The sequence below is a fragment of the Clarias gariepinus genome, chromosome 4 (genome assembly GCF_024256425.1).
Source record: "Clarias gariepinus isolate MV-2021 ecotype Netherlands chromosome 4, CGAR_prim_01v2, whole genome shotgun sequence".
Taxonomy (NCBI): domain Eukaryota; kingdom Metazoa; phylum Chordata; class Actinopteri; order Siluriformes; family Clariidae; genus Clarias; species Clarias gariepinus.
In genome coordinates, this window is record NC_071103.1 from 24216442 (window position 1) to 24239417 (window position 22976).

A 22976-nucleotide genomic window follows, 5' to 3' on the forward strand; every position below is an offset into this window, starting at 1 on the left:
TGCATGTGAACATGCTTTATGCACTCACTGTTAGGCTTATGGAAATGTTTATAAAGGGATGTGGTTCCTGAATAAAAAAAAAAATCCCCAATTTCCTGAGTTATTGCACATATTTGAAATATGCAAAGGGAACGATACATCTTTAGAGAAATTGTAGAGGTCGCAGATGTTTTAAATTAAGAAGTAAAAAATTATATAACAACAGTGACGTATCTGTTGAAGATCTACAGTATTATTTTTGATAAAGATTTCTTTCTACCCTAATTAAAACCACCTTCCAAATGGGGGGAAGATTTTAGGTAGCTTCTGGCTTAGGCTTTTTGTATTATTTTATTTGAATATAAAAGACTGAAACAATTGCAAATCAGTATCAAATAGAAAGTTTAAAATTAGGAACAGAACTGGATGCAAATGCATACACAAATAGTAAGCACATAAAAAAAGAAATACTAAGACTGGACTTTAACTCTGCCCTAGGGAAAAATGAAAACCGAAGTCACCTCATATTGTGTAGTATGAAAAACAGCGACCCCCTGCTGCTAGCAAGAGCACTAATAATTGAACTATCACATCTGTTAAACTGCTTTCATGTCTTCCTTCCAGCTTTAAATGGTATTCTTCTTCCTGGAATTTGAACCTGAAAGAAGGTCCGGGTGTAAAATATGGTTTAAGGCAGTATGAGCAGCTTCTGTTCTGGATTAACGAGCACATATATACTGTAGCTTCCGCACCTGATTAGACCTTCTGTACACTCATGCAGTTTCGCAAGGAAGTGTCTGAATACGAACATTTAGTTACCAAAAAAAGATAAAGAAAAACATGCTTAAATCTTCTTCACACATGCTTTGTATACTATAGTGTTACATTTAAAATTTACAGTACTTGGATTTTTTTTTTTTTTTTTTTTACATACAGTATATATTTTTTTAAATGTTCAAAGTATTGTTCTCCTTCTGTGTCAACATGTTTTGTTATGCTATTTCATAGCCTGGGAATATGTATTTTTGTCTATCGCTAAACAGCTCTGGAATATCACTTAACTCTTTTGGCTTGTGGAGATTACTCTTTCTCTGCCTGGAGAACTGCCAGAGTCAATAAAGCTTTGGTACTTGGGAGGAAGTTTTCCCTTTATTATTTTTCTCTTAGACAAAGTGTCAGCGGTGATCACACATCTCCTTTTATAGTAGCAACTACACCCTACTTTTGAATGTTTTTTAATCCCCCAATTATTGCCTCATATTTCAAATGTTTTTCACTTACTTTACAGACTTATTTGATTTTAAAACTACATAGGATTGTTTTTGCAGCTTATTCTTTTTGGCAAAATAACTCCAGTTCCTGTTAAATTTTTGGTTGTCTTGTATAAACTGCATGTTTGAGATCCCTCCAAAGTGGCTCAATGATATTGAGGTCAGGAGACTGTAATGGCCACTCCAGAACCTTCACCTTTTTCTGCTGTATCTATTGGAGGGTCACTTTGAACTTGTGCTTTGGCTCATTGTAATGTTGGAACATCCAAGACCCTCCCATGTGCAGCTTTTGTGCTGTAGAATGAAAATTCTCCATTTCTGCTAACATGCTGCATTCATCTTGCCATCAATTTTGACTAACTTCCGTCTTCCACTGGAGCTCACACAGCCACAAACATAACAGATCCACCACCATGCTTTACAGTGAGGATGGTGTACTTTTCACCATTTATGGTTGTGACTATAATGTTAGATTTTGGTCTCATCACCCCAAAATATCTCCAGAAGCTGTGAGGCTTGCCTTGGTGCTGTCTGGCATATTGCAAGCGGGCCTTTTTGTTGCCGGGGCACAGTAACAACTTTCTCCTGGCAATTGGACCATGCAGTTCATTTATATTAACTAACTCCTGATAAGTCCTTATTGTGTTCATTCAAATAAACCCACTTTTTTTCAGTCTGTCTTTTTCTTAAAATTGTTTGTTTTTTCTTTGCATCCTGAACAATTCTTCTGGCAGTAGTGGGTGACATTTTTCTTGGTCTACCTGACCGTTGCTTAGTATCAACAGAACCTCTTATTTTTCACTTCTTTTATTATTAGTTAGAACAGTAGTGACTGGCATTTTTGAGTGTTGAGATATCTTTTAATATTCATTTCCTGCTTTTTAAAATTCAACTACCTTATAACACAGGTCCATTAGCAGTTCTTTTGTCTTCGCCATGGTGCAGTATTCAGCCAAGTTATTGCATCACCTCATAAGCTGAGAAACCCACTGACTATTTAAAATTATTTTGCATTATCAGGCAATAATATGCAAACCTCTGAGCACAGCTGCATATCAGGCATCGATTTAGATACAGCAAATGTTAACAATGCCAAGATTTTAGACATAAACAATTTCAGATGGGACCTGGCATTCAATCTAAAGAGAAAGATAGGTAAACTATGATATAAACACAGATACAGTACACATATCTGCTTTAGAATATATTAAAGGATGTTTGGTTAAATATAAAACATACCACTTTTCTATATGATAGGAAAAATCTACATCTTGAAGAACTTTACAGAATGCATAACATTTTGGCTTATAGAGTACAAATTAATTGTTTATGATACTTTTGTTTTTGCATTTACTTAAAGCTTTATATTAATCCCTCCAGAGTAGCACTGATAGACCAATTTCCCCATGTGGCTCATAACTAATGAGTCATAAACATGTGCATGTTATGGTTTGAAAGGAAACATGGCAGTGGGCTTAGCTGGGCCAGTGAGTTCAGGGATCAGTGATGCATGAAGGGAGTTTGCCTGAGTTCCAGCTGGCTCTGTGATACATTTTGTCTCTCTACCAGCTCTAGTTCTGTGAGAAATCTGAATGTTCTTATTGCTAAATGCATTTTCCCTTCATTATATTAGCAGTCATTCTTATAAAGCAAGCCTGTTAAGATGGTAGTTGCAAATTATATTGATATAATTTTGTAAAAAGATGGCACCACCAGCTCAAATAATCTGCTTATGAATCAGTTAATCTCCATTGTTATACTAGTGTTGTTCTTTACACCTGTGGAAATGTGCGTCATGATGAGGTGTAACTGATGATAATAGGGGACTTCTCTTAGCAGTGTGTGAGTGGAACCATCTGCAGGGTTCTTTAGTAAGAGAGTACTGGAGCTCCATACTCCTGCTTTTTCAAACCAGAACTGCGTTGTTGGACTGCATAGTGTAAAGAGAGCCTGCTTTGGCTTAGCAGCAAAAACGCTTGCACTGACTAGTGGGATGATCAAATTCCACCACTTCTTTTGTTCTCATAACCCTGTTCCAAGTACATTTGGTTTCAGGTCATTGAGTTTAATGAACCATCTACAGTCCTGAGTGCTGAATCTGCAAATCCCACCAATTTGGCAGCATAACCCAAAACCCGATTACTGAGTGAGTGAGGTAACTAATGAAATTCAGGTTGCCTGTGATGAGTGTTAAACAATGTCCTTGTTTAAAAGACCACATGTCTATTTGTGAAGGTAGTATATACTGTAAATTAAGTTCTAATCTCAATGTTGAGTTTTTCTTTTTCTTTTTTAGTGATGGCTGGATCCCTGCACATGGAAAAGAAACACAGCACTTAAGACAAAAAAAAAATTAAGAGATCTTCCAGTCCTGGTTATTTATTGCATGTTAGAGTTTTGTTCCAAACTCCAAGGAAGCAGTGTAAATAGACTGGCACAACAAACGTAAATTACACACAAAACAGATCCTTTTTCCCCCAGGGAACTGTACTTATACATTTCATTTTCACAACCCAGTAAAATGTGAGCCAGTTGAATGTCCAATCGAGTAATTTAAAATCTAATATGCCTCTAATGTAAAACAAAAACTAGAACTGTTTCACCATTGCAGATGAGAATATTGGGCAAAAGACTCTGTTGTTCCTATACAAATTGTGGTTTTTATGTTCCTACCCCAATGCCCAACACTCCTCCTTTCTCATTCGGGCATGACAGAGTGATTTGCCCAAGGACCAATGATGGCACCACAGTGGTGACGGGGTTCAAGCCACCACTGCCCCTATTGTTAGCTTACTTATGCAGAAACTTATGCAATTTCTGATGATGCATGCTCATTATATTTTCACATAACTGAATATCTACTTAAGTATTAAAGTAATGCATTGTTTATTATTTATAAGTACTCCATAATTACATTTTCCATTGCTAGTTATTTCGGCAGCAGACCATGTGCTGCTACATGGTACTTTTCAGATGCTGGCAGTCTTCTTTTCATTTAACATAAAACAAAATGTAGAACTTTTTTGACAATAAAATATACAGTACTTACTTAGAACATACCATGTACTTGTGTGTGCAAAAAGAATCTGCTTACATTAATAGCTATGTTGTTTGTCATGTTTGCCAGCACAAAAAACCCCTACAGAATCTTCAAATGTCCTAGTAATTGATACAATACTTTTCTTCCCAACCACAAAATGATACATTTATGTCAATGAGTGCTATCTCTTGAACTGCAACAAACTGTGGAATATTATAGAGCAGTGGTAAACATGTTAGCACTTGCTTGGAAAAATGAAGAGCTACAGTATTTGTGGAGGAGACCTAATGATTAAGTGTTCTTGGTATTGTAGATATACACATTGTGCCTTTGCCCACAAGAGATAGGAGAAAGAGTAGAGTTAGAAGCAGGCGGTTCTAGGGCATAGTGCTTACTGTTGTGCTGTGCCAGCATGTAATACAACAATACTCCCTGAAATTCCTCATTCAGAGGTTATTCCTCCTTTAGAATTATAATCACAATTTAGAGTATCCAGGGCAAATGTAATTGCTTACTCCCTACAATTAACTGAATTGTATAGCATTTTAGCTGTGCAGTTCCCTTATTTAAAGTTAACTGCAACCTTGCAAAACATGCCTTTTAAAAAAGCACATGACAAAAAAATTGAGTCCTTTGAGGCTGGCTGTGCAACTGTTGATTTGATATTACATTTTATTTTGCTTTTGCATAGTTTTAATAGGAGTCCAATTCTGTGGGTCCAGTGGCAGTACTGACTAGAATATGTTCCAAGTTTTCCAAATAGCATTTACAATGCCACTTATTAGCTAATCCCCGGGCATCTAATCTGTATGCAGAAACAGGCCAAGCATTACTATTGAGCCTTAATTTTTTTAATTGAGGTAAAGGGACATGCACCCCATCATTATTGATTTGTACAGGGTTAATTTTAGGGGGAAGGGATCCAGTTCCAACAGCATATTTGTTTTAATGAAGTGGTAGTCAGCAGGAAGCAAGCCAAGGCCGGCTGTGCATCTGACAGCATGATGAGCGAGGTCACTACAACAGTTTGACACAGAGGTGTTCCAGGTGCACACAGCTGTGTCTCTGTGTCTGTGCATGCATGTATGCACTGCTTTTTGTCTGAGTCCTAACTTGTCTAGTTTTCAAGGGGAAAGGGCAGCACTGTGATGCAGTAAAGTTGGAAGGTTTGCTCCTCTCACGCTTCCCTATTATCCGCAGGTTGGTGTGTCCCTGTTATTACCATAATCACAGATGTTACAGCCACAGCTATCGCCTTTGCTTCAAAGATATAATCAGAATAGTATTTCCTCTGCTTATGCACTAGCTTTAGTGAAAGGGATTTAGTAACAATAGAGCAGATTGTGATATGTTGTGTTAAGATGAACATTTAAATTAGAATCTTTAAATATTTAAATCCTTTTAAAAAAAAATATTTTTATTTTTGGGAATAATAACCTGGGAATGGTTTAGTTAGAATTTTATACAGAACTCTTGTCCTGATTTCACTTTGGATGATAGTTGTTGCAGACACCGCAAAAGAAAAAAAAAAGAAAACCAAGGCTCCTGTATTTTAAAACAGAGGTTATACAAATAAAACTATGAATACAATGTATAAACAAAGTATACTACATAATTAGTAATACATTCGGGTGAAAAGCACTCTGTCCTAGTCCTCATGCAATGACTTATGGATGCTCACAACTGCCTGGTGTTGCTTTGATAAACAGGAGAGAGACAGGGAAGAGCTTCTTGCCCAGGAATCATGTCTAATATTATTTTATCATGGCCACGAATGGCTGTGGCATGTTCTGATACAAACTCATAGTCAATACAAAAGTGCTGCTGTGCTCCACTCAGCAGCCGTGGTTAACTCATTTTAAATGAAACTGCCAGATAGAAATTTATGGCACTAAGGCCACTCTAAAACCCACCAAATTAATTTCTTAAAAATGAAGATAACACAGTTTACAACATTAGATTCTATAGAACAGTTAAGTCTACACTGTATCTTTGGAAAACATATATACATAAATATAATAAGAAAAAATATAAATAGAATTAGAAGCAATGGTAAGCAGGCCCAAGCACATTGTGCCATCCCCCCATGGCACACCAAAAAGACATGGGGCGAAATTGAAAAATGCATTTAAAGGGGACATACCAATACAATCATGACATGATTTTAGAATGTGGAAATTTTATGTCAGGACCTTCAAAACGCATCAGATGCTGGGAAAAACATCACACTATGATGTCACTCCATGTGATGTCATTGACCATGATGTCTCTCAATATAATGTCACTCAATATGATGCTTTACAGGAAGATATTACCCACTGTTTGGCATAAGATTAAGGCACTGTCACAGCTGACTAGTTTTAGATATTAATTTTGCATTGAGTGGCGATTGTATAAATCCTCTAGGAAGAGTGTATCAAATTCCACCGTTTGCTTTTTGCAAACAACCAAAAATAACTGATTTCCTGTTGAACTGAACCCATGATATGCAATGTAAAAGTTGTTCAGCTCATTGAGTTCAAATGTGTATTGTGTTTTGTATGTATACATGCAAGTGTGTATGAGCTAAATCTCATGTGAGGGCCCCGTGCTATGGCTGGAGCCCAGCCACTCAGGCATCCTAATGGTAGCAAATCTTTATGACTTTGAGCATGTTAAGACCCTAGTTAAGATGCTAGTAAAAAAATCCTTAGAAAAACAAGAGGGCCCTCACATACTATGACCACACAGGGCTGATATCATAATGCTTGAGCTCTAACAATGCATAGTATTATTTTAAGAAGAAAAAGAAACCAGGTAGTAGTACAGCAAAGTAAAGAGGTTAGAGTAGAAATAAATAGATGAATGGCCAGAATGTCAACTCATATTCCTTGGGGCTGATCACTGAGCTCTGAACTCATGAAAGGCAGAACTGAGTTATCAGGATGTGTGGGCATTTACAAGCTCACTTGCCACATTGTCCTCTGTCCATCACAGCAGTTACAGCCTATTGACTCTCATCACAGAAGCATTTAAATGCTCATATAAGCTGCTGTATTGTAGGGCAAAAGGAGAACATTAATAAAACAAACTAAGGAAGTCTTTAGAGAAATGAGGATAGTGACTTATCAGCACTTTAAGTTTTTAAACATACTGAACTTCCTGTTGGTAAACCACAATGTTTCCATGTCAATCAAATAATTATTTGTTAAGGATTACCACAAATCTCCATCAACTGCAAGATGCTATACATACATACACACACACTGTGTGTGTGTGTGTGTGTGTGTGTGTGTGTGTGTGTATATATATATATATATATATATATATATATATATATATATATATATATATTTATCTATATCTATATATATATATCTATATATATATATATATATATATATATATATATATATATACGTATATATATAGTGTCTAATAGTAGCAATATTAATAGTTGCTTTTCATTCTAAACATAGTTTACAAGCAAATGTTTAAATGTTGCCTTCAACCCTAAAGCTGTAATCTATTTATAAGTAATATATGTTGCCAGTCCCTACTGTATTAACATATGACCTTGAGTTACGAGGTCATCATTAGTGTGTGTGGTGCAGGCCACCATGGAGACCAAGTAAAGGTTTCTCTAACGACTTTAATATTCTCTAATGAGAAGTCACTTTTCCCTTTTTTTTTGCTTATTTTCACATTCTTTTAACATACTGAACAGGAAATGGTTAAAAAAATAGGTAAATATACATTTCTTAAGCCAAATTCACAGTGAATGAAATAGACAATAGTCAATTTATTTGTATAGCACAGTTTGAGGCAATTCAAAGTATTACACTAAGCAAAAAGGCAAGATATCATTAAATAAAACAGACTTAAGTACAATATGCATAGTAAAATATAAAAATAGCAATAAGCAGTTAGGTTTTTAGAAGAATGCAAAGTAAAATAGACAACAAAAATGGGATTAAGTGCAGAGCAATGTTAGCCTTGAGTGCTCATTTAAAGAAAACAAATGACTTAACCTAAGAAAAATTTGGGATAGATCATAGATCAAATTAATTCCATCTATGAGTAGCATAATTAGATAAAAGTTTCTTTCATCTTCTGTTCTGCCTATCCCCTGAAGCCTAAACCAGGAGGATTTGGACACAAGGCAGGGTATTCCCTGGACAGGGTGCCAATCTATCACAGGGAAAACACACTCACACACACTACAGGCAATTTGGGAATGCCAGTTTGCCTAATCTACATGTTTTTAAGTGAGAGATAAACCAGACTACCCTGAGGAAAACCCACCAAGCATGGGAGAACATGCAAACTTCACGCACACAGACCCGAGGCAGGAATTGAACCCTCAGCCCTTGAGGTGCAAGAGCACAGTGCTAAACACTACACCACAATGCCTCCGCTTTTTGGTTTAAATTCTTTAAGGTTTTTTCAACTTTCCACACACTGAATAAACTTGAGTTTTTCATTTTGGACTTTAATTGAACCTTATAAAAATAACTAAGTTTAAATTAAATCTTTGGCTATGGACAATAAGCAACATGGAGGCCACAATATCACTGTTGTCTGCAATTATCCTCCATCTCTTTTTGTTCATCTGTAATTACTGTTTTACCCTTGTGAATTTTTTGGCACCAGCTTCCAGTAAATTCCATTAATGACTCAACCAAAACTCAAGACCTGCGAGTTCTGTTATTTATATACTCTACATTTATTTTATTCATTTACATATACATTACTCTATGCATTACTCTGTTTTATATATTATATTGTGAATAACTCTATTTAATTACATTTACAGTAAAATTGGCTTAATAACATTCTCTGCGTTTGCTTGTTTGTTTGTTTATTGATTGTTACCTTATTTTTCAAGGATACCAACATGCCTGTTTTTACTCACTGCCCAATCCTTTTATATTTTGCATTCACAACTAGTCATTCACAACTGTAATTTTTTTCTTTTTTTTTCCTCCAAGAGCAGGTCTGGCTGTAATGGTAATAAACATTCTAAGCAATCCCATTGCCCACTGGCTCTCCTGTTCCTTCATCACACTCACTCGGGTTTATACCTCGCTCCCTTTTCACTCCTCTCTCAGTTAAGGAAACAGTGAAGCCTTTTATTGGTCATGTCTAGGTACTCTCGGAGTATTGCCGAACATGGACAGACCACATTGGTCCCCCAGAGAGATTTCCTGTCTTAACCTTATACTCTTATACCAGACAGACTTTTCCTTCTGCTTTCGCTTTCCTGCCAGAACTCTTTCCACATTCACCAAAAAAACAGCACTTAAGAAGAGCTCAGCATGGAGCTCTTAACTAGCTCTTTCTACTTCTACAACAAAAAGGGATCCATGTGAGTGAAAAAAAATATTTATGTGTTTTTAAGGACACCAGGCGATAAATTCATGTGAAAGGTTTCCAGATAACACGTTACACCCAATGATGTCTTGAAGAGTGGACTTTAATAGAGATTGAGAGGTTAACTGGTAGAGACATGCTTCTTTATGTAAGATGTATTGGGCTATACCTGTAGGGAGATGCCTTTTGGAGTGGGATTATTTTAATAAGTAGGTCCAAAGAGCCAGGAATCTTCAAGCGTTCTAATAGGTTGCAGTGTAGAATTTTTCAAAACTCCCACATCATTAGCACGAATACTGAAATTTTGATGTCAGTTGAGACGAGACATGAAGAGCATGTGTTTATATTTTGAAATGTGTGAGTTCTTGATTAAACAGAGGAATGGAATTCCTTCCACAAATATTCTGCTGTATAAATATGTGGCATTTTATAGAGGTTACAAACCTACTCTTAGTATGCCTCTTTTAATCTTTCACAGCCTCCACTGCAAATGCAGCCATTCTAATTTATTGTTATGTTATGTTACGTTACATAAAATGAAAATTACATATCACGTTATGTAATAATACTGAACATGAGACGGGCACACACTTAATGAGACACAATTCCATAATAGTCCATCATGCACACATAAATATGCACACTTATGGCATATTGGGCAGGACAAATTGTCCTGCCCAAGCCATGCACTTCATACAGTATACTATTGCACTGAAAGCTCACATTTACTTAAGACCTGTACACCGTTAAGCATTTACCTCATGTCACCTTTGTTTTATCCTCATGGACAAGTACTGTCTTGTTTTACTTTCCACTTCCAGCACTCATTATATCTTTTGCAGAGACAGACAGACAGTATTGAAAGATAATGCTCTTTGTTCTACTTTTAAAAAACACTTTCTGATTACAAATGCAAATCACCATATTCATCGGCTGAGTCATGGTACAAGGAATGCTCGAAGCAATCATTCTGTGGCTCTAAAAGGGAGCATTGGGTTTATGATAAGTCAGTCATGACAGCCCACAAATCCCTGAGCCTCTCTCCCTTACCCCTCACTACCCATTAGCTTTTTACTGGAGTGTAAATCAACCCTGGGAACAAGTTGACATCTGCCAACTAAGAGAAGATTCAACTTAGGATGTGATCGGGAAGTGCAAAATCCACAGATGTTTCTCCTGGAACAATAGAGCAATCCTGTTAAAGCCCTCCAAAATTCCTTTTCTTCCTCTGGCTGAAAGAATCCTGCTGTTGTCTCTACCTTTTTGTTTTCTCATAACATGACTGCAAGCTAGAAATAAAGTGTTGAGGGAGAAATCAAAGCATTTTGATTAAACCATTCCTGTGTTTTTACCCTAATAAAAATGAAGATCTTGCGATTTCTTGTTACTTAATCAACAGTTACAAATGCTTTATAGATCACTTATTTAATTACTGGATTTTATGAGGGCAAGTTGCATGAAAAATTTATTAAATCATAGTTTTTTTTACTCATAGTTCGTGGTGCTTGTTATGGTAGCAAGGAAACTCAGGGTGATGCAAAGGTGGACTTGCTCATGCATGCTTTTTACTTCAGGCAAGAATGGTCAGGTTTCATGTCTCACACCTACATAGAGGGCAATAGGGGATGAGGAGGGCAATAGGGGATCAGCATGGATTAACACTTTTATTTACTTTTTCAGTGGAGTTAAATGGCGTGAAATCTATGCCAGAATGCCTTTAATTGTAGTTCTTTAAATATATATTTATTATACAAAAGATGTGTTTACTCACACTGTCTACACCTTAAAAAATAGACTAATTAGTTAGTGTGTTTTTATAAGTATAATAATAGCTCATTACAAAGATATACTTTCTGCTTAAAGTAGATGGAAAAGAAATGTGTACACCCTTTGTTGAAAACAACAAAGAAAGCTTGTGTTTTTTTTTTCCATAGTACATTTAAATGTGTACACACCCATTTTAGTCAATGTTTTAGTAATTCCCTTGTACTGTGAAGTTGTATTCAGTGTGGAAAATCCTAGTTAATTGAACTCTGGGTTTCTTTTTTCAACTGTTTCCTTAACAACGCACAAAGCCTCCCCCTTCTCTCCTTTCCTTCCCCCTCTTCCCAAACCCTGCCCATTTTAGACTGTTCCTCCTTTTCCCCCTTTTCTCCCGTTTTCTCTCACTGACTGTGTGACACTCTCTGGCTAGTAAGCCACAATTTTTATGCAGAGAAATCTGTCATTACGCTCTCGCTGTTAGAGAAACTCACCAGCGCTTGACTCAGGAACAGGCAAAAGTAGACCTTTTAAATATACATACCTAGTAAAGAGAAGAACATGGATTGGCTGTTACACTAAAAGCAATTCAACAGTGCTGGATGGTTGGAATTAGGAGAAACACTGCAAAATCTGGATTACGTGCCAAATGTGTGGAATCAGATTTGGACTTCAGAAACTTTATGAAAAAAAAAAACAGCTGAATATTTCTCATAAGTATATTCCATGGTAAGTGATTTTTTTGAGTTTAGTACTGTCTCCGGTGGCATGCAGCAGTGTAATGTTGATGATTCTGTATGTATTCAGTGGTGGTTCAGCGTAACAGCCTTTTCCTGACTTTATTTGTTGCTTTGGATGGAAAAAAACATTGTGCCTTGGAGCCACTTCTGTTTCGTTGAACAGATCTGTGAATTATGATGAAAAACCACAGATCTGGTATTGCAACTGATGGATAAGAGGTTAACTTCTTACATACGGTACAGTGTTCACAATCTCTCTCTTAGTTCAGGACCTAATATATATGCATGTTATTTTTAACACCACATTTATGATGAAGTTATAGAAGCTAGTAAAATGGTTGTTTGTATGTGTATGCTTAGCATCTAACTACTTTATGCTGTTAAAAATGTAAAATTATTGAAAAATTGCTCGTTCAGAACATATTTAAACTGATATTAAAGCAACATAAGAAGAAGATGAGGTGATGTCAATGTACATTTTTTCCCACTTATTTCCATTCCATTAATTTTAATTTGATCTAATTGATCTGATTTCATTTGGTTTAATTTGTTCTGACTGTTTTTCCTAATTAATTGTATGCTTATTTAAGTCAAGACAAGCTCTACATCTCCTTTTTGTTGAAAGGCTGATTTATACCAAAACAAACACTCTGAAAGCACCAATATCCCAACCCTAGTCCTTTATAATTCACTCTGCCAGCCCTATGGTTGCTAAAGGTTTACATGCTCTTCAGATTTAGGTAAACCATAGATCGGTTCATATTCTTGTACTGCCTGTCAAAATTCCAATCAGTAGCACCATTTATACTAATGCCCCTGCACATTTATTCACACAGTGAGTGAGATTTCAATGATGTGAAAAACCAAGAAGCTGAAGAAGCTGGCAGAAGCAGAGGTCTTGACAACTGTACAATTTTTTCTGACTCATGTGCTGGCCTAAGGAGGACTAGTACCAGAATATCATTCCTTTAAATGATATTTAACATATTCTAATATATATGCAGTATGGTGGCATATTGATGAGCAATGTGGCCTCGCACCTCCAGGGTTCAGGGTTTGATTCCCATTTTGGGTCTGTGGTTGTGAAGTGCATGTTCTCTGCATGGTATGGTTGCACTACGGAGTATAGCAAGAAATAAGAAATGCAAATATACAATACAAGTTACAGGTCATGGTGAAGATAAAATAATGCATTATAGCTCCAGGGTCTATCCTGAGTTCAGCTTACTGACTATGTGGAATTTTGTATGGACTCAATTTGTCCAAATGGTTCTTCCAAGGGTTCTACAGTTTCCTTCCACCTTCCAAACTCTGAAGAGGGGCCAATTGGCTATGCTAAATGACTATCCTAAAATGGTTGTGTAAATGTGTCTATGGTGCCATGTGATGCATCTTATCGATTGTCTGTCCCTGCCACACAGATTATATTTAAAGAAATAAATCCTTGATAATTAAAAAACACTGTATTGTCAATACATTATTAACCTGTTCAGGCAATCTAGTCCATCAATCTTTGAGGGCAGTAATGTACACTCTCCATGAACAGGAAAACTCAATGATTCCTGCATACTCATAAGAAAGGCAGACCACATATTTTGCATTGTACAGTAACATGAAGGTTTGTATAATATGTTCAGTATGTTATTATGCTCTCCTGTGAAATGCAGATCTATTTGTGAAATTTGATTCTAGGGATCAACTTAAGGTTACGTTTCCATGATATTCCCTCTGCAAGAGTGTCTACATGACCATGCACAGCTTTTTAAAGAAAGCATCATTATGATATTTGTTATTTTTTATTTACATGTGTGTAATAGATGAAGAAATACAAATATTTATATGGCTGATGGAGAATTTATGTCATATTTGGGTAGAAAAGGTTTCCATAGTCATGTTAAACCTGAGGAATTCAAAGGCTATCCAAAATTTGATAATATCCTTAGCTATCCCCATGGAAAAAAAAGGGAGAGATGTGTTTTGCTTTTTTCAATAGTTTGAATAACTGTAAAATAGTTAAATCAAGATCTACTATTAAACATTGTAAATATAATGCAACGATTCCTTAAGCCAGAAAAAAAATCAAAAATGTTGGGTGGCAGCGTGTTGGGTGGGATAGTGGCAAGTGTTGCTGTCTTGCAGATCCTATGTTCTCAGTTTGATTTTGAGTTTAGGTTATAGTTCACAATTAGTTTTTGTAATTTTTCCTTGTTGTCTGCATGGATTTTCTCTGAGTTCTCCCATTTTTTTCCCACCTTCCATAACATTATAGTAGGTGGACTGAGTATGCTCAGTTGGCTCTAGATGTGAATGTGCATATGCATTATTTCCCATAAGGGCAATGTTTGTGTGCATGTTGTCCAATTCATAGTGTATTCTTACCTCATTCTCCAGAGTTTCTGGGATAGTCTCTGGGTCCAACATTACCATATTCAAGATAAAATAGTTAACAAGTAGTAGTACATTTAAAGCAATTGTTTAATTCTTTATTTAAAAGTTAACATATGCACACATTTAGACTTGACCATACCCAATATCAGACCAGATCTTCTGTTTCATAAGAACTAATAATTAATAAATATACATATATAACCAAACCTATGTTTTCTATCCATTTGAAGAGAAGTGTTTTAAAGAGTGGGGTAGTCTCATAGTATTAGTTTGGTGTCTGTTCTCCCAGCTGCCATGCAGCTTCAGGGTCAGCTTAATCTTGTGTGTAGGGGTCAAGGAGCTGATGGCAACCACATGTCTGACTTGGTTCCAAGTGAAATACCACTCTCACAAAATAACCACTGGCAGAGCTCAGAGTACTGGAATGACTCCAAACCACCAACCATGATCTATATTTTCTTCAGTCAGTAGTAGCCCAGGCAGTAAAAGAATTCCTATGCAAAATATTTGCAGCTAATGTTCTGTCATGGGCCTCCACTGAATGTTTTTGCAGGTAAAACACTATGCCCTTGTGTTGCAGAAATGTGTCCAGGTTTATTGAGTAGAAAGTCACCCTCAGCACTACTGTGGTTTCAGGCAAAATCTTGAACTTCCATTAAGCTTTTGCTTAAATATTGAGTGCTCCTGGACTCTGTTGGTGGTCAGATTGTGACTGGCTTGTGTAAGTTACTTGAGAATACATGCTGACAAAGCTACATGTAGTTTCATACTTGACAATTCATCACAATTCACATCACACATTTCTGAATTTTTGCCGACTACATTATTACAATGCAAGTCAGTCACATTTACCTTGCATATTCATGTTAAAAAAATATTAAATCAGGTTCATGCAGATAAACATGCAGTATTTTCATCTTTTCATTTTCATTTCAAGGAAAAAAGGGGGGCAAGGTAAATGAGTTTAATACAAATGTTTTTAGAAGTCAAACTGGAAAAACATAATGTACAATTCAAAATAGCTCTGAAAGAGTATGACATTTCTAATGTTGTTGCAGTAATGATACAAATAAAATAATGTTGTTTCCACTTAATCTGAAATATCAAAATTGGATAAACACTAGTTATGTGTAGTTACCATAATTCTTAAATTCTTGAAATGATCTGTTATCGTTCCAGCTTTGTGTGGTTATGTGGTCAGATCATTTCTGAATGATTTATCCATTCTGTTTAACCTTCTGTAAAAAGAGGAGCTTCCGTTCTGTGGTTCTTCTTTAAAGGCTGTCCATAAACAATTTTATGTATTGAAATGATCTACTTAGTTTCTTTTTATATAGACATCTTAATAACGCACCACAAATTCAAACATTTAAGGATAAGTGAATGCAGTTAACTATATTGTTTTTTTATACTTCACACACAAAATAAAGTTACAACACAGTGTTCTGGGTAGACCGGGAGAGGAAATGCTATTGTGGTGTTCTTATTGAGGGAAGCAACAAAAATATCACTTGATATGACAGTCCCAGGACTTCCCCTGCTGCTCCTCCTTTCATACACAAAGCAAACAACCCAGTATCCAAAATACAGACTGGCCTTTTCCCCAGACTTTTTCTGTGTTTCTCTTGGAACTGATTTGAATAGTGATAGAATCCTGATCTTGTTTGGAAAATTGATTTCTGATATATACTGTAGCTGTTTTAAGTTATCAAATCTAATCACTTGCTTTAATTAATTGATACTGGTCTTACCACTATTTACTTTAGATTAAGCAAAGTTTTTAGTTTGTTGCTTGTTTGTTTGTTTGTTTGTTTGTTTGTTTGTCTGTCCCTTTTTAAATATCAGAGTATGGGAATTTTATGAAAATACCAAGCTTTTGTCCAACCTTGTAGAAACATCTGCTCTGGATAAGAAAATTAGGTCAAACCAAGACAAATGCCTGACTATGGCCCAGTTATGGAGCTGAAGTTTGGGCAACAGGGAGTCTATTAATACTTCCCTTCCCGTGGGAAAAACAAAACACAAGCAAAACATCAGGGCAGGTTAATAAGTGTTTTGATTTTAAACAATGCTCTGACTGCTAGTAACATTCATTTACAGATGCCGGAGCACCACCCAGGAGTATGGTACTGCTAGCTAGGTTTCTAGCACATGGCAGGATTAATAGACTTTTCCTCTATTTTGTATCATTTAAAAACAAGTCTGATAAAATGACATTCCAAATTTTTTCCCAAACCGATATAGAGATAGAGAAAAACCTAAGGAGACTGTCAAAAATTTTGTCAGGGTTTCATGTGGCTCATTTCTGTTCAGTAGAAACTGGAACTGTTACAAAAATTTTCAACACGCTTGAAATTTTTTTAATATACGTACTTGCCAATTATAAACACTGTAACAGTTATATGTAGGTAGATCATAGGGGTTCTTCTAGATTTTGAAGCTGGTATCTCTTTGATACATGCTGAATTCCTATAATGTATCAGATAAAAATAAAAATAACTATGAACCTTACTAAAAGCTGCCATGGTGCTGATACAAACTGATAAAAACATCACATGAGCTCTCACAATCACATGATAGGTCGTTAGGGTTGTATAATGCTTTATTTCCACCAACAATGTAGTGGATGTAGTAATTTAAGGTTTGGCCCTACTAGTGCTGATTTTTAATAAGATAGATAACAAAATTTGCACCAACTGGATTTAAAATTTAATAAGAAGGATCATGGAAATATGTCAAAAACAGGGGTGCCTATGTCATTGTTAAAAGGTGAGCTGAGTGGTTACAAGTAAAAATGTCAGAAAATGTTTTTTTTTTTATATAGTTTTTTTTGTTCAGTTCAGAGGCAAAACTTAGCATGTCTTAAAAATTGTAGGGGTTCAGGAAAATAGCAGACAATTATTAAGTCTTGATTATTTATAACAAACTAAATTCAAATTCAAATTCAACTAAGATGTCTTAGTTTCTCCACTGGTTAATCATAAAAGTTTGTAGACCAGCCATTCCTAAAATTAAGTAGATCACGGCCCACCCAAACTTTAAAGTAAAACTCTGATCAGCAAATGAGACAAACATGAAATGTTTCCTGGCCTACACTTTGGGAAATACTGTTGTAGACTCACTACTGTTGTAAGGTACATTATAAGGGAGTACAATTTGAGAGTCAAACCACCAAGAACAGATAAGAATTTAAATTCAATGTGCCCTCACAAACAATTCAGAAAAGTGGAAAAGGTCCCCATGAATCCATTAAAAAGCAAGCTAGACATATAAACGGTGACATATAAATATTTATGCCAGTTTGGTAAAATGATCAAATACCACTATGTTTGATTTCACAGTATAAAAGACATATAGAAAACAAGTATAGAAACTCAAAACATACTGTAAATATGTAATTTCTTATTATAGTTAGTTAACTATATTTAACTTGTTTAAATAAGGAATTGATTGGTGTAAAGTGTACATCCCCAGAATAAAGAAGTTATCAGTGATAAATGAGTGAAGGAGTAAATAAACAACTACGTATTTAAGCACTAATGCAGCTTGTGCCATAACGCTTTAGCAAGAGCCCTGTGTGCCCTTTTACCCAATAAAACACTATGGCTGTGGACAGTAATCAAGTACCCTCAAAAAGCCCTTTAAGCATATGTCACTTACTGTAGAAATGTGCCTTGTCCAGTTTCCTGTCCATTCTTTAGTGCCTCCAGTGTCTATTTATTTTTGGGTGGGGGTGATTTCTGGTCTGTGCTGTATGTCTATTTTTGATTGTAATTTTAATCCAAAAACTGGCGGTGTGTTTTATTTAATTGTACCTGTTAATGTCCCTAGTTAGGGCAGTGTATCAATTCACAATAGTAGTATGTACTTAACTCCTGCTACCTGGAATTTCCACTTCTTCTGCTGCCTGATGACCTCTCAGTTAAGTACACACACAGTAAACTGGACTAAGGGGAATTTCAACAGTCAGCAGGATCCAAATCTGAACAGCACAGCCAAAGGGCTCAGTTAAAACAACTTGTGCTGCAAACTCCCACCAGCTCCTCTTCAGACCATAAAACAGCACTCAAAACCTATACAGAACCTGGTGCTCTATGATTCATTCTTCTGTCTAGATTGCTGATAATTTAAAAGAAGTACAAATGCACTATTATGTTAATGTTGACACTGTTACATTTATACATTTTTAGTACTTAATATGTTATCTGTAAGCTTTCGTCTACCATTTTCATGACTGCAATATAAATATATGGATTATTTATTTTGGCAGTTAATTTTTATTAATGTACCTTAGGCTTATCCTTACTTTCTCTGTCCACAGATCCAGCAATAAGTCTGTCATTTTTGTTTGCTTTACAGCCTCCTGTTTGACTGTGGTGTGTCTGACATCTGTTTGTGCATTTTTTTTTTTTTTTGTATTATCTTTTCTATGTCCAGCCAAAGGACTTAACTGTTCAAAGGCTGGAAAAGCAGATAAGGGCAGAGTGAAAGGACAATTCAAACTATCAAACTAAACCAACCAGTATATCATGAACATACTCTGAGGGCATCTTTTTACGGTAAGACATAATGCCTACTCATTTGCAATTTATTTGGTCAATATAATATGGGGGAAATATGTCAGATCTAACACATGCATTTTCAAATCAATGTAAAATCAATTAAATGAATTTTTACTGCTGATTAATTTTATGAAATAAGAGTATAATTATTACATGCATAGCTGCAATAGCGAATGTTAACTTCATTTAGTTAATGTCTGCCTCTCTGTCCATGCACAGCACTGTAGTGCTTTGAAAACAATTGCAAATAGGGTTGCAAAGGCCAAAGTCAGTAGGAAATGCTATGTGACGCTGATGGATTGGGAAAATGTGTGAGCGTTACACAGGAAGTCTGGTAAGGCCCAGCAAGCAAAGTCCTCGATAACCCCCTATTAAAATCTCTGCCAGTAAGACCACATGACCTGAAGCTGCATATCCTGTGACGCAATCTCTCTAGGAGTGTGCTTGGACTGAAGCCAAATTTCCCATCATAGAATTGGAAAAGGAACAGAGACATGTTGACTTGATTAAGGCTAAAATCTCTCTGAGCACCCGGCCACTTACAGAGCATAAGAGGGTGTGGCTTTTTCTTAATAGTCACTTTCAAGTATTTATATTATGTTTAAATTGATTTATTTTTTGTGGACAGGATTAAAACACAATGTAACCAGTCCACTGACAAACAATGAGGTGTGTAATTTTGTAAATGTAACTGAACTGTATCCTAAAATAAAAATGCAGCAAACAAGCATTCAACTCCCTGAAAGACACAGGCTACTATTCATCAAGATTTGCAAAGGAAATTACTTTCTTTGGCTACTTCCAATAGTGACTCTCATGACTGCAATAAAAATGTTTCACATATGTCCTCCGGTCTATAGCCAACAAAGACCCCTTTGTTTGTAAATGCTAGTCCCTTAATTCTACAACCACATGCTCTATATAAGACAGTCACAGATAAGTGTCCCAAACAAGATGAGTAAATGAGTTGTACATTTAGCAGAAGCCCTTATTCAGAGCGAATTTCATTTTATTTTATTATACATCTTGAGCAGTTGAGGGTTAAGGGCCTTACTCAAGGGCCCAACATTGGCAACTTGGTGGTGCTGGGGTTTGAACCTAGTACCTTCTGATCAGCTCACTTACTGTAGCTACCTCTGTTCTAATCAATTGTGCAAGAATTTTCTCTTGACCAAAAAGTCAGCATAAATTCTAATTTGATATAATATTTAACAATTTAATTAATATGTTTATGTATTGTCCTGTCAGGTGTAAAAAGTCAAGACAAAGTCAGAATGGATGTAAAAAGGAAAGAGATGGACCTTTTGAGCAACAGCATTGCTGCCTATGCACACATAAAAGGTCATTATTATTATTATTATTATTATTATTATTATTATTATTATTATTATTATTATTATTATTATTATTATTATTATTATTATTTACCATCAATAAATCATTATTGATTTATTTAATTATTAAAATTATTGTTGTATTAACTGGTACACTGCAAGCTAAGTTATATGTATACATTTTAACCTTTTAGATAATCCTGAGAAGTTTGGCCTCTACTTTGTAATTGGCGTGTGTTTTGGCCTGGTGCTTACCCTTTGTCTGTTAGTAATACGAATTTCCTGCAAGCCCCGGAGTCCAACTGAGCCACCGACTCCAGAGAGAAAACAGCTGAAGGACTATTGTGAAGATGATGAAGATGAAGATAGTGATGAAGACGAGGATGAGGAGGAGGAGGAAAATGAGGACAAAGTTGGAGATGTGGAAGCTACTATTACCCACTGCAACGCAGAAATCACGATTGGCAACCACCACAGCACTTTGGATGGAAATGTGAATGTGTTTACCTCAGCAGAGGAGCTGGAACGAGCCCAACGCTTGGAGGAAAGAGAGAGAATCATCAGAGAAATCTGGAGAAATGGACAACCAGACATCCTGGGCACAGGAACCAGTACAATTGGAAGGGTGCATTATTATTAACTTTCCTTAGAACTAAATGGGTTCCCAGCATGACTTTTAAAGACATTGTATTTAGAGTATTTACATTGTATTTAAGCACACATGAACCGTGTGCTTTCCACGGTTCATGCCCAGTAAACCGTGGAAAGCACAGTTACTAAACAAGAGCATATATTGGTGCTATGTTGTACATTGAGACAGGTGTTGGGGTGAATTATCCTATTAGGGAAAATTGCTATTTTTAAATGCTCTCATAAGAGTCTCATTCCCCCTAAAGTTTTCAGGGTAAAGAATCAGGTTTTGTTCAAAATGCACCCCTTCACTGGGCTCTTTGTTCTATCATTTCTTTTTCTTTATTTTACAATTTCTCATTTTTTTTTTGTGTAAACTGATATACTTATGTTTTATCAGTAAAGTTTTATATAAAATTTGTACATTTATACTGACATTCAGCGTGACTTTTTGTTGTGTGTCTATATGTACATCGATCAGCCATAAAATCAACACCACCACCAGGTAACCAACCAACACTGACCAGCAACTATACATCTAAAGGTGAAAGGATCATGGGCACCTAAGGCTCACCTATGCTCGCTGGGACCAACATCAGCCCTTTTAGGCCAATCCCACTGAAAAGCCAATGTAACACAAATTCCCAAAAAGTTCAATGCTGGCTATTATAGAAAGGCACTAGAACACCACAGCCACTGTCAAGTGGAAAATAGACAAAGGCCGACGACTCAGCAATTTCCCGAATCCCAATCCAAACAAGCACTCATGGGATGCGCCTGACAAATAAGTACAAACCAGTGACACCCCACCACTGCTGCCAAAGTTTAAAGGTGATTTACTTGGTGTAAATATTATTTTCATACCGAAATCGTTCGAGTCAAACAGGGACTTGTAGCTCTGAGCCTACTGCAGGCGTTCCTGTAAACATTCAGCGAGTTGAACAGCTGATCCTTAAAAATTGACTGCTAACCTGTCACCAACTTGCAGAAGAGATCTGTGTGGAACCTGTACAATCATGAACACCACTTGCACACCACTTGCCTTATTCCATATACAGTCTTGACCTTGCTCCAAGACATTTTCACATGCGTATGCCATTAAAGAAGTTCCAGGGAGGCCAGCATTTCAGATATGAGGAAGGCATTTTAATCATAGCTCTGTCAAACTGAGAAAACTCTCTATTTTAATGGTGTCCAAGCCCTAGTAAAATTCTCGGTTAAGTGCATTTGTGTAGCAGGGGATTATTGGATGTCGAGAAATAATGGGAGTTATTACTCCCATAAGTCCCAGTTTGACTATAAACACCCATATCCCCACAGACTTGTACAGTATGCATTAAGTGTGAAAGGAGCATGCACATGTCTTCTTACCCTGATGTGCACTTCACTCAGGAACAGGGTAAATTCAAACCATGTAACTTTTTTCCAATCCTTCAGGAATCTTTCTTCATGCTCTCCAACAATTTGATGCCTTTTTTTTCTGATTAGCCTTGCTGATAAGTGGTCTTTATTTCTACACATGCTGTTTAGTCTCAATCCCTTAAGCTTTCTTTGCATTGTGAATGTGGAATGCTCTTACTTTCACTATTAAACATAGCCATCTACTGTTTTTTTGTGTTTGTTTGTTAGTTTTTTATTTTATTTTATTTTTTTACATGTTTATGTTATATAAGTGAATAATTCACTTTATCAGTTAGGATTAAATAACTTGTTGCCAGCAGAACCATAATAATAACTGCATTCAATATTTAAGGATGGATCCTTAATTATTTGTTCAGTTAAATCCAAGTGGTGTATATACAGACACTGCCATACACACACACACACACACACACACACACACACACACACACATACATACATATATACAAACACATACAAACACACACTTCAATAAATTTCAATATTATCAAAAAGTT

General features: G+C 36.1%; 1 protein-coding gene across 1 annotated transcript; it reads left to right on the plus strand.

The window, feature by feature from the left end:
• The first annotated feature begins 11796 nt into the window (after positions 1-11796).
• eva1ba (eva-1 homolog Ba (C. elegans)) lies at positions 11797-22666 on the plus strand. The gene is made up of 4 exons (XM_053494451.1): positions 11797-12132; positions 18969-19090; positions 20342-20434; positions 20622-22666. The coding sequence occupies exons 3-4, from the start codon at positions 20368-20370 to the stop codon at positions 21065-21067; spliced, it is 513 nt and encodes a 170-aa protein (XP_053350426.1). The 5' UTR covers positions 11797-12132; positions 18969-19090; positions 20342-20367; the 3' UTR covers positions 21068-22666.
• Positions 22667-22976: the final 310 nt, after the last annotated feature.

Coding starts and splice junctions, on each gene's coding strand:
- eva1ba (XM_053494451.1), top strand. CDS start 20,368: ATGGATGTAAAAAGGAAAGAGATGGACCTTTTGAGCAACAGCATTGCT. Junction 20,435..20,621: donor TGCCTATGCACACATAAAAG/GTCATTATTATT, acceptor TTAACCTTTTAG/ATAATCCTGAGAAGTTTGGC.